This window comes from Eptatretus burgeri, chromosome 11, assembly GCF_056783735.1.
Source record: "Eptatretus burgeri isolate ZD-2024b chromosome 11, Ebu_testis_v1, whole genome shotgun sequence".
NCBI lineage: Eukaryota > Metazoa > Chordata > Myxini > Myxiniformes > Myxinidae > Eptatretus > Eptatretus burgeri.
Window position 1 is genome coordinate 100234771 of NC_140971.1, and position 16320 is coordinate 100251090.

A 16320-nucleotide genomic window follows, 5' to 3' on the forward strand; every position below is an offset into this window, starting at 1 on the left:
TGTACCCCATCTCAGGGATTTCAAAATGTATCAAATGGACACGTCTGTGATTACCTTGAGTTGAACTATGTGATCTCAAACTATTCTTAAACCATACAATGGATAAATTCAGTAAGATTAGGTCAGTCTGCAACTCAACTCGTGATTCACTGTAAACAAGGTGTGATCAGTAAACCATCATAAATGAAGATTGGGATTTTGTGTTAACAATCAAGTATATTTATCGATAAAAGTTTCACCTTGGTGATATTTTAAAAGTTCAAGCCAAGATAGCAGCTGAAATAAATGGAAATAAAGTTAAACTGTGCTTCATGAGGACAACCATAGAGCGACGCAATGCTGAAGTTTCAAAAGTTATTTTTCAACCTGTGAACCTGATCCTCACTCACTCCACCAGTCTGTTTCTCTCAACTCACCTTCTAAGCTCTGTCTGTCCCTTTCTCTTTTGGGAAAATGAACTAGGTTTCCGTTAAATAAAGAAGTTGCAGAAAGTTTCAAAGGTCCGCAAGGTCGAGGAAAGCTAACTCTGCGTGAAGTCTCATCTGCGTTCTTTGTTATGTCCCAAGTCTGCGAGATGTTTATGGCACGATTATAACGTGTCTCAACTTGGCTGCTGATTGCTTAATTTTACTCAATTTGGAGAAATCTAATTTAATGTTGGGTTGTAGATGGCAGGAAAGGGTGCATTGTCAAGGGATAGCAACCAGGTATGGTTGACGGAGGAGGTAGCGAGGGCAGTTGGTGAAAAGAAGAAGGTTTGGAAGAGGATAGAGAAGATCAAGGATCGGGGGAGGGAGCCGGATGTGGGGTTGCTGCATCAGCATGTGCAGAAGAAAGCAGCAAGGAGAGCTGTGGATAAGGTGAGGAATGATACGGAAGAGGAGGTGTACAACAAGTTGGAAGAGGATGGTGGGAGGAAGATTATAAAAAAATTGTCTCATGACAGGGATGAAGATGGGAGAACATGGAGGGGGGAGTGGTGATTAAGGATGGTGGTAGGGGGCTCGTGACAGAGTGGGGGAAGAAGGGGCAGTATTGAAGGTGTGGGAAGGATATTTAAAAGAGCTGTTGAACTGGGAAGGAAGCAGCTGTGAGCTGGAGATAGTTATGTCGAGAGGAAAGTGGAGTGTGTGGACAGCATTGAAGAGGATGAAGAAGGGAAAAGCACTAGGCATTGATGAGGTGTGTACAGAGATAATTGCAGTGGAAGAAGTCAGAGTCAGTTGGATGAAGAGGCTGTTGAATGCATGTATGAGCACACACCTCCTGAAAATAAAATTTATAACCATCATGGACATTAAAAACGTCATGAACCTGCATGTGGATGAAACCTTCAAACACATTGGCTGGAGAGCTTGCTTGACTCCATCCACAATTGTCAGGAAGAAAATCCTGTGTCCACCATGTTGCTTTTCTGGAGCCAAAGATGTCTTTGGAAGTCTCACATTCACAATTTTAATTATCCGAATTATGTAACCTCAATGTCATATATATATATATATATATATATATATATATATATATATATATATATATATATATATATATATATATATATATATATATATATGCAGCAGGTGTAGCCCTTTGAGAGGTTTTGTTTTTATTCCTGCTCGGTGTCCATGTCCACACACCCTTACGAGGAAACCTGCCGAGGGAGAAGGTTGAGTCGTCGACAACCCGACCATGAAACAGGTTAGTATGATGAGCTGAAATCACGTCCTGTAACGACACCTTGTCACCACGATGGGCTGAAATTACCTCCTGTAACTACACCTCATCACCACGATGGGCTGAAATTACCTCCTGTAACTACACCTTGTCACCATGATGGCCTGAAATAACCTGTAACTCCACCTCGTCGCCATGATGGCCTGAAATAACCTGTAACTCCACCTCGTCACCACGATGGGCTGAAATTACCTCCTGTAACTACACCTCATCACCACGATGGGCTGAAATAACCTGTAACTCCACCTCATCGCCATGATGGCCTGAAATAATCTGTAACTCCACCTCGTCGCCATTATGGCCTGAAATAACCTGTAACTCCACCTCGTCACCACGATGGGCTGAAATAACCTCCTGTAACTACACCTCGTCACCATGATGGGCTGAAATTACCTCCTGTAACTCCACCTCGTCACCATGATGGCCTGAAATAACCTGTAACTCCACCTCATCACCATGATGGCCTGAAATAACCTGTAACTCCACCTCGTCGCCATTATGGCCTGAAATAACCTGTAACTCCACCTCGTCACCACGATGGGCTGAAATAACCTCCTGTAACTACACCTCGTCACCATGATGGGCTGAAATTACCTCCTTTAACTACACCTCGTCACCATTATGGCCTGAAATAACCTGTAACTCCACCTCGTCACCACGATGGGCTGAAATAACCTCCTGTAACTACACCTCGTCACCATGATGGGCTGAAATTACCTCCTTTAACTACACCTCGTCACCATGATGGCCTGAAATAACCTGTAACTCCACCTCATCACCACGATGGGCTGAAATAACCTCCTGTAACTACACCTCGTCACCATGATGGGCTGAAATTACCTCCTTTAACTACACCTCGTCACCACGATGGGCTGAAATAACCTATAACTCCACCTCGTCACCACGATGGGCTGAAATAACCTCCTGTAACTACACCTCGTCACCATGATGGGCTGGAATTACCTCCTGTAACTACACCTCGTCACCATGATGGGCTGGAATTACCTCCTGTAACTACACCTCGTGGGGACGGGACACGACGAGCAAGGCACGGTGGACAGTGTTATCGAACAGTGAAAGCAGGATAAAGGAAACATGACAAACGTGAAATTCGTGAACATTCCGCCGAGCGTCGGGTATTAATAGATCATGAAATATGTTTTAAAAATCGATACATTTTGAATCTAGATTTTGTAAATATGAATAATATGATTGATTTGATTTGAAAATTTTGACGCTTTCACAGCAAGTGAACCAAGGAGTCCCTTCACCTTTTGAACAGGATTCGCCATTGCAGTGTAGTTCGCAGCAGTAAGCGATCCTTTTTCAACGTGTAAACGTTGTCCGCTTCTTTTTGCTCGTCGTGTTTGACACACGAATAGTTTGGGACACAAAAGAATCATTTAAATGAAAGAAAAAGAAATTCTAACGAATAAGAAGAGGAAGAGGAGGAATAAGAAGAGGAAGAGGAAGAAGAAGCAGAGAGAGATGAAGAAGAAGAATATGAAGAAGAAGAAGAAGAAGCAGAAGAAGACGAAGAAGAAGACGAAGAAGAAGAAGAAGAAGAAGAGGTTACGATGGCTGGTGTGGAGTTGCTCTCTGATCAGGGATACCGTGTGGACGGGCGGCGCGCCTCGGAGCTGCGGCGCGTGCAGTGCCGCCTGGGCGTTCTGGGTCAAGCGGACGGGTCCGCACTCCTCCAGCTCGGGAACACACGTGCACTCGCTGTGGTGTCCGGTCCGCACGAGGTACACGCGCTCACTGTGGTGTCCGGTCCGCACGAGGTACACGCGCTCACTGTGGTGTCCGGTCCGCACGAGGTACACGTGCTCACTGTGGTGTCCGGTCCGCACGAGGTACACACGCTCGCTGTGGTGTCCGGTCCCCACGAGGTACACACGCTCACTGTGGTGTCCGGTCCGCACGAGGTAACGCGCTCGCTGTGGTGTCCGGTCCGCACGAGGTACACACGCTCACTGTGGTGTCCGGTCCGCACGAGGTACACGCGCTCGCTGTGGTGTCCGGTCCCCACGAGGTACACACGCTCACTGTGGTGTCCGGTCCGCACGAGGTAACGCGCTCGCTCGCTGTGGTGTCCGGTCCGCACGAGGTACGCGCGCTCACTGTGGTGTCCGGTCCGCACGAGGTACACGCGCTCGCTGTGGTGTCCGGTCCGCACGAGGTACGCGCGCTCACTGTGGTGTCCGGTCCGCACGAGGTACGCGCGCTCACTGTGGTGTCCGGTCCGCACGAGGTACGCGCGCTCGCTGTGGTGTCCGGTCCGCACGAGGTACATGCGCTCACTGTGGTGTCCGGTCCGCACGAGGTACACGCGCTCGCTGTGGTGTCCGGTCCGCACGAGGTACGCGCGCTCACTGTGGTGTCCGGTCCGCACGAGGTACGCGCGCTCGCTGTGGTGTCCGGTCCACACGAGGTACACGCGCTCGCTGTGGTGTCCGGTCCGCACGAGGTACACACGCTCGCTGTGGTGTCCGGTCCCCACGAGGTACACACGCTCGCTGTGGTGTCCGGTCCACACGAGGTACGTGCGCTCACTGTGGTGTCCGGTCCCCACGAGGTACACACGCTCGCTGTGGTGTCCGGTCCGCACGAGGTACGTGCGCTCACTGTGGTGTCCGGTCCACACGAGGTACGTGCGCTCACTGTGGTGTCCGGTCCACACGAGGTACATGCGCTCACTGTGGTGGCCGGTCCGCACGAGGTACATGCGCGTTGCGTCGCATGTTCTGAATCGAAGCTAAACGACCTACGGCTGTGGTATGGGGGCCATGATAAACACCACAAGATGAAACACCATGAGATTCACCATGGGAGATTAGAAATGCTTGGGGGACCTGCGAAATGAGGAGTTCCCTTGGAGCAGGACTATTGTGGAGGTAGTAGAGCCGGTGCAGGGCCCACCACCTGACGTAAAGAATGTTAGGGTGAAGAAAGCGATCAATGAAATGAAGGATGGTGAAGGGGCGAGCGGCACTGGTATTACCGCAGAGTTGCTGAAGGCATCTGGTGATATTGGAGCAAATTTAATCACGAACTTGGTAAATGTAACTAATAAGGGAGACACATCTATCCCAGATTACTGGTTGAAGAGTGTAATGGTGGATACATATACAGTTCGGGAAGGGGTCTGAAGTTGCTGGACCATGGAATGAACGTGGGAGAGAGAGCGAGAGAGAGTCATGGGTAAATTGATATGTCGGAGTGTTAATCTCCATGAAAATGGAATTTGGTTTCACGCCAGGAAGGGGCACGATGGAGGCAATTTATATAGTTTGGCAATTACAGCAAAAAATATCTGGAGAAGAATAAACAACTGGACTTTATATTTGTGGATTTGGAGAAGGCGTTCGATGGGGTTCCTCATGAAGTGATCCAATGGTTCATGAGAAAGTTACGTGTGGAGGATTGGTTAGTTAGGGTTGTCACGGTAATGTATGATGGCCCAAAAACCTGTGTGAGGACAAATGGACTGCAGAGTGAGGAGTTGAAGTGAAAGTGGGTTTTCATCAGGGTTCGGTCTTGAGCGCAATCCTGTTCATCATGGTTCTTGAGGCTATATCACAGGAATTTAGAGGAGGCTCACCTTAGGAGTTCCTGTATGCTGATGACCTGGTGCTGATAGCCGACAGTGTGGAAGAGGTAATGGGTAAATATACAGTGTAGAAGGAGGGTATTGAGGCCAGAGAACTGAAGGTGAATACAGGAAAATTAGAAGGGTACTCGGTAGAGTGCATATACCTCCACCACGTAATGCCTGATCCACGAGAACATACCGGGCCCAGTACATTTTTGAGATATCATGCAATATATCATTTTGGCCGCATCTCTCATTGGTGAAGAATCACTTTGAAAATTAAATAATGCTCGTATCTGAATCTTCACCAAAATCAAATCAATTTGTCCTTGCGACACCCAATGTGTCCACCAAGTTTTGTCCGAATCCGTCCAGAACTTTTTGAGATATCGTGCTATATATCTGTTTCGCCGAATCTCTCAATGGTGAAGAATCGCTTCAAAAATTATCAGGTCTGGATTCGGTTCTTCACCAGAATCGAACCAATTCTTCCTTGCCACACACCCAACCTCCCCACCAAGTTTAATCCGAATCCGTCCACAACTTTGAGATATCCTGTACACAGACAAACAGACAGAAAGGGGTGAAAACATCACTTCCTCCAGCTTCAGTGTCAGAGGGGAATATCATGCTTATATATCATTTTTGGCCCTATCTCTCAATGGTGAGGAATCACTTTAAAATTCTAGTATCTGGATCTTCACCAAAATCTAATCAGTTTGTCCGTGTCACACACCAAAACTGTTCACAAAATTTCATCCGAATCCGTCCACAACTTTTTGAGATATCCTGTACACAAACAAACAAACAGACAAGCCGGTAGGTGACGAGGGATTCGCTAGGATCGAAGCACTGGATACGATGCTTTTCATTCTGACTGATCCACCGACCAAAATTCATTGCCAAGACGTATTGGTTCATATACAATTGTTCCTCTGCCTGGCAAGATTTTTCCTATTGCGTATTTTGCCAACTGGCATTCCTCATAAAAAATGACGGTAAATAGACACCCTAGTTTTGAAGGACTACCATTTGAAAAATAATCAGTTTGCTGGTTTGTGCTGTGGAGCCTCGCGTTGCAGACACACACACACACGCAGACACACACACACACACACACACACACACACACACACACACACACACACACACACACACACACACACACACACACACACACACACACACACACACACACACACACACACACACACACACACTGCTGGAATTAAACCCGATAAGCTTCTCTTAATGCTCTTGTTTGACCACACCTCCTGAGCCACACAATATTTTCCATAAGCCACGCCCACTTTCCGACGCCACTCCCACTTTAAATAATTGGAGGTGGTGTGTGAATCGTGGAATCGTTTTTGGTAAATAAATAATTGAAGGTGGTGTGTGGATCGTGGAATCGTTTTTGGTAAATAAATAAATAATTGAAGGTGGTGTGTGGATCGTGGAATCGTTTACGGAAAATAAATAAATAATTGGAGGTGGTGTGTGGATCGTGGAATCGTTTATGGTAAATAAATAAATAATTGGAGGTAGTGTGTGGGTCGTGGAATCGTTTCCGGTAAATAAATAAATAAATAATTTAAGGTGGTGTGTGGGTCGTGGAATCGTTTACGGTAAATAAATAAGGTGGTGTGTGGGTGGGGAATCGTTTTCAATAAATAAATCATTAAAGGTGGTGTGTGGATCGTGGAATCATGTACGGTAAATAAATAAATAAGGTGGTGTGTGGGTCGTGGAATCGTTTACAGTAAATAAATAAATAATTGGAGGCGGTGTGTGGGTCGTGGAATCGTTTTCGGTAAATAAATAAATAATTGGAGGTGGTGTGTGGGTGGGGAATCGTTTACGGTAAATAAATAAATAAATAATTGGAGGTGGTGTGTCGGGAGGAGAATCCGAAATTGAAAATAAATAAATAATTGGAGGTGGTGTGTGGGTGGGGAATCGTTTTCGGTAAATAAATAAATAAATAATTTAAGGTGGTGTGTGGGTCGTGGAATCGTTTACGGTAAATAAATAAGGTGGTGTGTGGGTGGGGAATCGTTTTCAATAAATAAATCATTAAAGGTGGTGTGTGGATCGTGGAATCATGTACGGTAAATAAATAAATAAGGTGGTGTGTGGGTCGTGGAATCGTTTACAGTAAATAAATAAATAATTGGAGGCGGTGTGTGGGTCGTGGAATCGTTTTCGGTAAATAAATAAATAATTGGAGGTGGTGTGTGGGTGGGGAATCGTTTATGGTAAATAAATAAATAAATAATTGGAGGTGGTGTGTCGGGAGGAGAATCCGAAATTGAAAATAAATAAATAATTGGAGGTGGTGTGTGGGTGGGGAATCGTTTTCGGTAAATAAATAAATAATTGGAGGTAGTGTGTGGGTGGGGAATCGTTTTCGGTAAATAATTAATTTAATTATCGGTTTGCTGGTTTGTGCTGTGGAGCCTCGCATTGCAGACACACACACACACACACACACACACACACACACACACACACACACACACACACACACACACATACACACACACGGAAAACCTGATGAACTTCTCTCAATGCTCTTGTTTGACCACACCTCCTGAGCCACACAATATTTTTCATAAGCCACGCCTACTTTCATACACCACTCCCACTTTTCATCAACCACGTCCACTTTCCCGAAGCTCCGCCCACTTTCATAAGCCCCTCATAAAAAATGACGGTGAATAGACACCCGATTTTTGAAGGACTACCATTTGAGAAATAAAACCTCAATCAAAAATCGGCTCGAGTAAAATTTCCGAAATATCTCGAAGTGTTTAATTCCGAAGTCTCGTTTCTCTACATTCAAAACTGAAGGACAAGTATTGAAAATACTGTACGCGGTTTTTCGGCCGCTCCACAGCAACGGGTGGTTGCTCGGCAACAAATTCAAATGCGCACATTCCCAACAAATACTGCACATGTTGGCAAAGTTTCATCGAAATCGGTTTGCTGGTTTGTGCTGTGGAGCCTCGCGTTGCACGCACGCACGCACGCAAGCACGCACACACACAGACAGATGGAAAACCCGACAATAAGGGATATCTCGCATATATATTGAATCCAACAGAAAGTGGTGAAAACATTACCTCCTTCACCTTCGGTGGTGGAGGTAATAATACCACCCCGTCATTTTTGACAGGCTTTTATACTCGTTTATATTAAAAGTCCTGGAAAACAACTTGTTTGTCCTGGAAAACTGGAAATTTGTTCTTCCATCACTGTGCGAACCTTGTCATTGAAGGAAAGAACTGCTCTGTACTCGGCTTTATTAACCCTATTGGAACCATTTCCACAACATTATTATAGTCAAGGCTGTTATCTGGTATCCACAGGACTTTGCTCCTGCCTCTGAATCAAGAATGCCGGTTATGCAGACGTTGCATTGAATGGTACAAAAGGGCAGTTTATTAAACTTTGCCTGTGAAAAATAGACGAAACAAGTTAAAAAAAAAAAAAGACATAAAATGTCAGCCTCCATTGTTTTAGTAATTTTGCTGTACTGAGCTAAAGGGCTATCCCATATTTATGTTCAACTAAAATGGCCACCAGTCTGCCATCTTTAATCAGATCGCAAAACAAAGTGAGACACATGTGCATGCCATCATGTACTATGCTTGTGCCAAGTTTGAATAAAATCGGACCATGCGTGTCTGAGAAATGGTTGAGGATGTGATCAACATCGGGTGTTTTCACAACTAAGATAGCCTCCAGTCTGCTGTCTTTGATCGGATCGTTAAACAAAATGATGTGTGTATATATATATATATATATATATATATATATATATATATATATATATATATATATATATATATATATATATATATATATATATATATATATATATATATATATATATATATATATATATATATTTACATATCCCATCATGTGTTGTCTTTGTTCCAAGTACGAATAAAATCGGTCCATACATGTCTGAGATATGGTGGCGGACGCATGCACGTATGGACACGAAAATCGAGACCAAATCCATTCGCCCCCATTTCGGACTAAGTCTAACGGGGATAATAACAACATTATTTCAATGCAGTATAAAGGTTTCAATACAGTATTTCAATAAATTACCAATGAATTTTGCAAAAGAATAACATACCTGTATTATAAAACAAACTAATCTTTTAAAGTTATTGGACGACTTAAAGCGTCAACATCCACTTTCTCAGACTCAATGGGCTCATCATCATATCAAACTTGAGGCTTTCTTGAACCTCTTCCTTACGTCGGACTGATGCTCCATTGTTTCTTTCCTCTTCCTCATGAAATGTTCTTGGATGAGGTACAGCTGCATCACCTCCTGGGAGCTGTCAGCTTTCTGCCTTTGAGCAAACTTCACAAGCATGTCAAGACCTTCATCAGTGATGTGTTCCGTTACCAATCAATCACCTTGCTATCGCTTGCCAAGCCAGCAGTTCTTAATATACCGTCTCATTGGAGTGCTTGCTCAAGTGTATAGGCCACTTGGCGATTCGAACAGATCGTGGGGCAGATAACAGCAATTTTTGAGAGGAATCATGCAAATGATGATACAAGCATCAAATTTGGCACATTTGTTCTCCAGGGGATTCTAATCAAATCTGCCTGATTGGCCATTTGAAAATCCAAATTTTGAAGAATTTGAAAAAAAAATAAAAACTTCAAAAAAGTCAAAATCACGAATCAATGTTGGATGCTGGCTGATATTGGTGAATGTTTCAGAAACATCATCAAAGACGTTCCAAGTCTGCCATGCAGTTTTCTTCCCTTTACCGCGGAAGGCAGACACGACGTCACATCCAGTGAACGCATGGAAGTATGGGATCCCTCGAGCTTTCTCAGGCCCTATTGCAGAAACTACCTCATAGACTGGAATCCATCGCGCCTTGGCTCCTTGGCCAAAGGCAATCCACATGTTCTCAAGAACTAGTTCCTGTAAGGATGGCAGTACAGATATTGCTATGACGAGTACATCCGTGCCATTAGCCTTAATGATAATGGACTTGCTACCATCCGTCGTTGCATCCCTGGCGCGTACAAATATTCGAGTGTCAGCTTCTTCATGGCAACATGGAGACACAGAATCCAGTGACTTCCTTGTGTTGCTAATGGCATCTTCTCCTTTTGTGACAATGACTGTGCTTGTCGTCTGTGCTTCACACATCTTTTCCGCAAGGAAGTGAAACAGCTCAGTCTTGTTGCTGTCATCTCGAAGAAAGCTTCTCCAGTTACTTTGGGTCTTACTGGTTCCTGTCACTCTTCTTCTGATTCCTTGCCCCCTTTTCGACCTTGCCTCGGACTTCACACTTGACTTCTTGTACACATCAAACACTACGTCCACCCTCTCGTACCTGGCACCATAGGATTCCACCTTTGGGATGATGTCTTCTTTAGCATCGTCATCAAATATCTTTGAAGTGCATGGAGGTAGGGCATTTGATAAGTGCTGAGCCATCAATGATGACTGCATCTCCCCTTGGTTCTCTGTCTGGGATGTTCACTTGCGCTTCAAGAATTTCAGCCAGCTGTGACTTCAAATTTTTTTGAAGTTTATTTTATTTTTCAAAATTTGGATTTTCAAATGGCCAATCAGGCAGATTTGATCAGAAAGCCCTGCAGAACAGAAATGCCAAATTTGATGCTTGTATCATAATTTGCACGATTTTTCTACTATCTACTACACTAAGAACGTTATCTAGCTGCTCCAGCTTTGGCTTATGTGAAGTACGGTGCTTGTCGGCAGCTTTGTCCATCTCTGACTTGGTGTAAAATTCCAGGAACTTGTCCTTCTGGGCCTTGATGTCGTTGATGGTTGACGATTCGACGTTGTACTCATGCATCGATTCATTTATATTTCTCCCTTCTCCAGTCTCGTCCATATGTCAATCTTCTGGCTGATTGTGAGAACAATCCTCTTTCTCTTCCCACCAATACTGCTCAATGTGGCAACAGAAGACATGATCCTTGGGAAGCTGAACAACTTCTTCTCGCCGCGTTTTCACATCCATGTTCCACCCAAGATTTGGGATTCTGTGACCGGTCGTTGGGTGGAGAGAGCTGGATGCGTCATGGCGTTTAGGACCCGGATTTGTTCCTGTTTTTTGGTCCGTTGAACCTTGACTCAGGAAACATCAACAAAGGGTTTTCAAAAGCAAGGAAGTGAATACATGATGTTTTTAGAAGCCAAGACATTTTCATGGCACCTCGGATGGTGTTGATTTACGACGGATGGACGCGGCTCTTGAACCATGAGGCTGCGACGGAAGTCGAGAGAAAAGCCTTGTTTTCACAGCTGAGGCCGGGTCGACTCTATCACGTGTTTTATTTCTCCCTTGTTTTGATGGGGGGAATAATCGGTTGAGCCAGCTGTGTGGTCGTGTGTAAACAACTTCATTGAGATCCCTGCGTGCCGGTTGGTAGAATGTGCCAATTTGTGGAGTGCCGGATAACGCAGCATTTGTTGTAGAGTATATGCATTCTCTTCGTCATCTTTGCTCAGATTCCTCACGTGCTGGTGGTGAGGTGGAAGTTCACAAATAGGGTTCATACTTGATGCCTTCTTGAAATTATATTTTGACCGTACAGTTCACAATGTGCTTTTGTAGCTAAAATATGGATTAAAAGTTAATATGGCTACCCTCGATGAGCTCTCTTCATAACCGTGCATTGCCTTGCAGATCCGTGGCAGCAAATCCAAAGCCTTGCACGACCGTGCTGTGGTAAACTGCCAATACAGCATGGCCACGTTCAGCACGGCAGAGCGCAAGCGCCGTCCCCATGGCGACCGCAAGTCTATCGAAATGTCCCTCCACCTTCGGCAGACCTTTGAGACGGCCATCCTGACGCAGCTATTTCCTCGTTCACAGATTGACATCTTTGTTCAGGTGTGGATTAACCTGCCGAGTATTCATTGACCGAGACTCTGAGATTGGATTATATTTGTTCGTTGTAAGAATGTAAGCAATGTGAAAGTTGTTTCACTATAAAATGTATATACAGATATATTTCACTATATAAATGACATACACACTATAAAATGTACTTTGTACATCAACAGTTATTTCCTATCTACATCAGGTCGTGCCATGCACTACTGCATTTGAAGAGATCACACTTTTTCCCCTCACCAAATGTCAACATACATTGTTTACATTTTGTTAAAGTGAGGGTCGGTTTAGAAAAACTAATAACGGTATTCAGAGAGCGTTTCACAGTAATGCCTTCACTTCTATTACTAAAAAAAAATCAAATATCTGTCTGTCAGCATTCGTTGTCTGTTGGTCTGTGTCGACCTGTCATGCTTCATTCTAAAAAAAAAAAAGTTTGCTGCTGTTGTGATGCAATAAAAATGGTAACCTTGGAACGTGAATGCTGGAATCGATTTGTGTTTGTTTAACCACAAAGATATCTTTTAAAAGCTCATCTTTCCAAGATTGAAGAAGTGGGTATGGGAGCTGATTATAGCGTTTCCAATGGTACCATTTATTATTCTACCACAGCAGGAATCGTTTACAAGGACACTGGAGGCGCACACAAATTTATATATGGTAATACTTCTCAAAACAAGAGAAAAACTAGAGGGGGGAGCACTTGGTAGAGTAAAAAACCTCCGCGTCAATACTGCTGGGTCACTTATGTGAACCTGATATCCTATTCATTGTAGGTCAAAACGGATCGGACTCTACTGAACCACGATTGAATAAACTAAACTACATCGACGCGCATGTAGAAATGCCAAAAAAAAAAATCAATTTTTTTTGAAAAAAAAGTTGCAAAATTTCTATTTTTTTTTCTCTAACAAATTGTTTTTGGGGCTATTAGAAATCACTTAAAACATGTAGAAATGCAAAAAAATTCAAATATTTTTCAAATAAAATCGAAATTTTTTTGAAAAAAAGTTGCAAAATTTTTTTTTTTTTTGGTTGGAAATCACTTAAAACATGGAGAAATGCAAAAACAAAAATTCAAATATTTTTTCAAAATGGCCGCCATAGCGGCCATATTGGACTTTGGACCCCAAGTCCAAAATGTAATGGCATGATCCTTAGACCATACCTAATCCCCCCACTAAGTTTCGTCGAAATCCGTCCAGGAATTTTTCCGTAATACTGTTCACAAACGAACAGACGATTTGTTTTGGTGAAAACAGTAACCTCCGTCCATCTTCGATGGCGGAGGTTAAAAAATAGAAAAGTACACAGAAGGAGCATGCAAGCAACAACAACCATGTGTGACAAAAGATCCTTTTTTTGTGTGTGTTTCACTTCATTTTGTATCCTCATTGAGATTCACAGACAGACATGCCAGTATAAACTATAGTAAAGCGCTGGGTGGACTCGCCCAGTATAAACTACAGTGAAGCGATGGGTGGGCACGGCCAATATAAACTACAGTGAAGCGATGGGTGGGCACACCCAGTATAAACTACAGTGAAGTGCTGGGTTGGCACACCCAGTATAAACTACAGTGAAGTGCTGGGTGGGCACACCCAGTATAAACTACAGTGAAGTGCTGGGTGGGCACACCCAGTATAAACTACAGTGAAGTGCTGGGTGGGCACGCCTAGTATAAACTATAGCAAAGCGCCGGTGGGCACGGCCAGTATAAACTACAGTGAAGCGATGGGTGGGCACACCCAGTATAAGCTATAGTGAAGTGCTGGGTGGGCACACCCAGTATAAGCTATAGTGAAGTGCTGGGTGGGCACACCCAGTATAAACTATAGCAAAGCACCGGGTGGACTCCCCCAGTATAAACTACAGTGAAGCGCCGGTGGGCACGCCCAGTATAAACTACAGTGAAGCGATGGGTGGGCACACCCAGTATAAACTATAGTGAAGTGCCGGTGGGCACGCCCAGTATAAACTACAGTGAAGTGCTGGTGGGCACGGCCAATATAAACTACAGTGAAGCGATGGGTGGGCACACCCAGTATAAACTACAGTGAACTGCTGGGTGGGCACGCCCAGTATAAACTATAGCAAAGCGCCGGTGGGCACGGCCAGTATAAACTACAGTGAAGCGATGGGTGGGCACGCCCCGTATAAACTATAGCAAAGCGCCGGTGGGCACGGCCAGTATAAACTACAGTAAAGTGCTGGGTGGGCACGCCCAGTTTTATACTATAGCAAAGCGCCGGGTGGACTTGCCCAGTATAAACTACAGTGAAGTGCCGGTGGGCCCGCCCAGTATATACTACAGTGAAGTGCTGGATGGGCATGCCCAGTATCAACTAGAGCAACACAAATACATTGGGGGAGGTATTACTTGGTCATATGTAATTTCAGCCACCTTTATGAGGAATTGATAAAATTCTCCTTTTAATTTTGTCAACAGTAATCCAGGAACAGGACTAATCATCGTCCGTGTAATTCCACAAGTTGAAGCAAGTCCTTTCAATGTTTTTTTGCAACCACTGCCTCTTGGCAATGATTTATTCTCTCTCAGATTAATTGAAAACTTCCACATTTGGAGTAAGTCGGTTATCGTCTGCTCTTCGTTAATCAAGTTTGCTGCATGTTGTGTCCAGATTCTACAGTCTGACGGGGGGAATTACTGTGTGTGTGTGAATGCGGCGACGATGGCATTGGTTGATGCTGGAATACCTCTTCAAGATTACGTGTGCGCTTGCTCCGTGGGTTTTGTCGACGAAACTCCACTCGTGGATGTCTGTTATGCGGAGGAGGCGGCCGGGGGTCCCGTGATGGCTGTGGCTTTGCTTCCCCGATCGGAGCAAGTGGCTTTTCTGTCGTTGGACTCGCGACTGCACGAGGACCATCTGTCTGGTGTAATGAAAGCGGCCACCGTAGCTTGTCGTGACCTCCATGCCGTGCTTTCACGCATTGTGAAGGAAACTTTGCAGGAGGCGACAGCTGGAGAGTGAGGCGAGTAAAGAAAAAAAAATCAAAGGCCAAAGTACACTTGGGGAGTATCTGTGGCATTGTACATAAACATGATACTTGTACCTTTCCATTTATATTTGCTGTGGAACATTGCTCTTATTTGAACTTTTTTGTATCAATAAACATGATATATCCTCGCAGGGGTGCCTGGCATTGCAACTCCCACCCCTTCCCCTCCCTCCAATCCATTCCCCTCCCTCATCCCATCTCTCCGCACCACACCCTTTCCCCTCCATTCCCTGTCCCCTGATTTGTGGAGTTTGGCTTTGGGGCTTCCCATTCTCTGGGGATGTGTGCAGTGCAAAAATGCAAGTTATCTCCACAGCTGACTTGGTAATGTCCTTTGCCACCGTCACCAGGTGACATTACACGACACACATTTACATGGATCATTTTTGTCGACCTTCCCTCCAGAACCCCCGTGACTTCAGATAAAACCATGTAGCCCATGTTGATCACGAGGCGAAATTTGGTCCATTTGCCAAGTTTGGTGGCAATTGGCCCTGAAGTTTTGGTTACACACATGCACACAATGACTTCTGGTTTTTTTTTTGCTGGAACAGTTGCTTGTCATTTTATTTTACTTGTACACCTGTGCGCCATGTGGACGTCAGTTTGTTAATATCCTTATTGTTTAACAGCCACAATTATTCCCAGGTTATTGTGATTGTGGGGTTGGCTGGGGGGAAGCTTGGCCCAAGTCTTTCACCAAATGTGTGGCCATGCCTCACGTTTGACTAAGGTTAAGGCAGGAATTTGTAATTTGTTCAGGGTCCCACCAATAGCTCACCTACTCTTCAGGAAGGACACCGTGGGATCTTTACTTCTTCAACTAATTCTGGCACACAGAATGCCAGTTGAACATCCATCCCAGCCTTGTTTTGGGGGAATTTCAATAGACAAATTAAAAACAACAACATTGCATGATAAATGTTTCAAAGAGATGTGCATAAATATTCATCTTTAGAAACAGCTGCCAATCAGGTGATGGGTGGAAATAAAGTTTGGCTCGGTAATTTAGAAAAATATTAAAACCGCAAACAGTTTGGAAATCGGGTG

The 16320-nt window shown here is 44.4% G+C and overlaps 1 protein-coding gene across 2 annotated transcripts; it reads left to right on the forward strand.

The window, feature by feature from the left end:
* The first annotated feature begins 3193 nt into the window (after positions 1-3193).
* Positions 3194-15401, forward strand: EXOSC4 (exosome component 4). Of its 2 annotated transcripts, none has more exons than XM_085847649.1 (3): positions 3194-3479; positions 12037-12243; positions 14889-15401. In XM_085847649.1, exons 1-3 carry the CDS (start codon positions 3309-3311, stop codon positions 15240-15242), a joined length of 732 nt encoding a protein of 243 aa, XP_085703775.1. In that variant the 5' UTR covers positions 3194-3308; the 3' UTR covers positions 15243-15401. The 2 variants fall into 2 exon arrangements, with proteins under 2 accessions (XP_085703775.1, XP_085703776.1); XM_085847650.1 differs by having other exon boundaries at positions 3237-3515.
* The last annotated feature ends 919 nt before the right edge of the window (positions 15402-16320 follow it).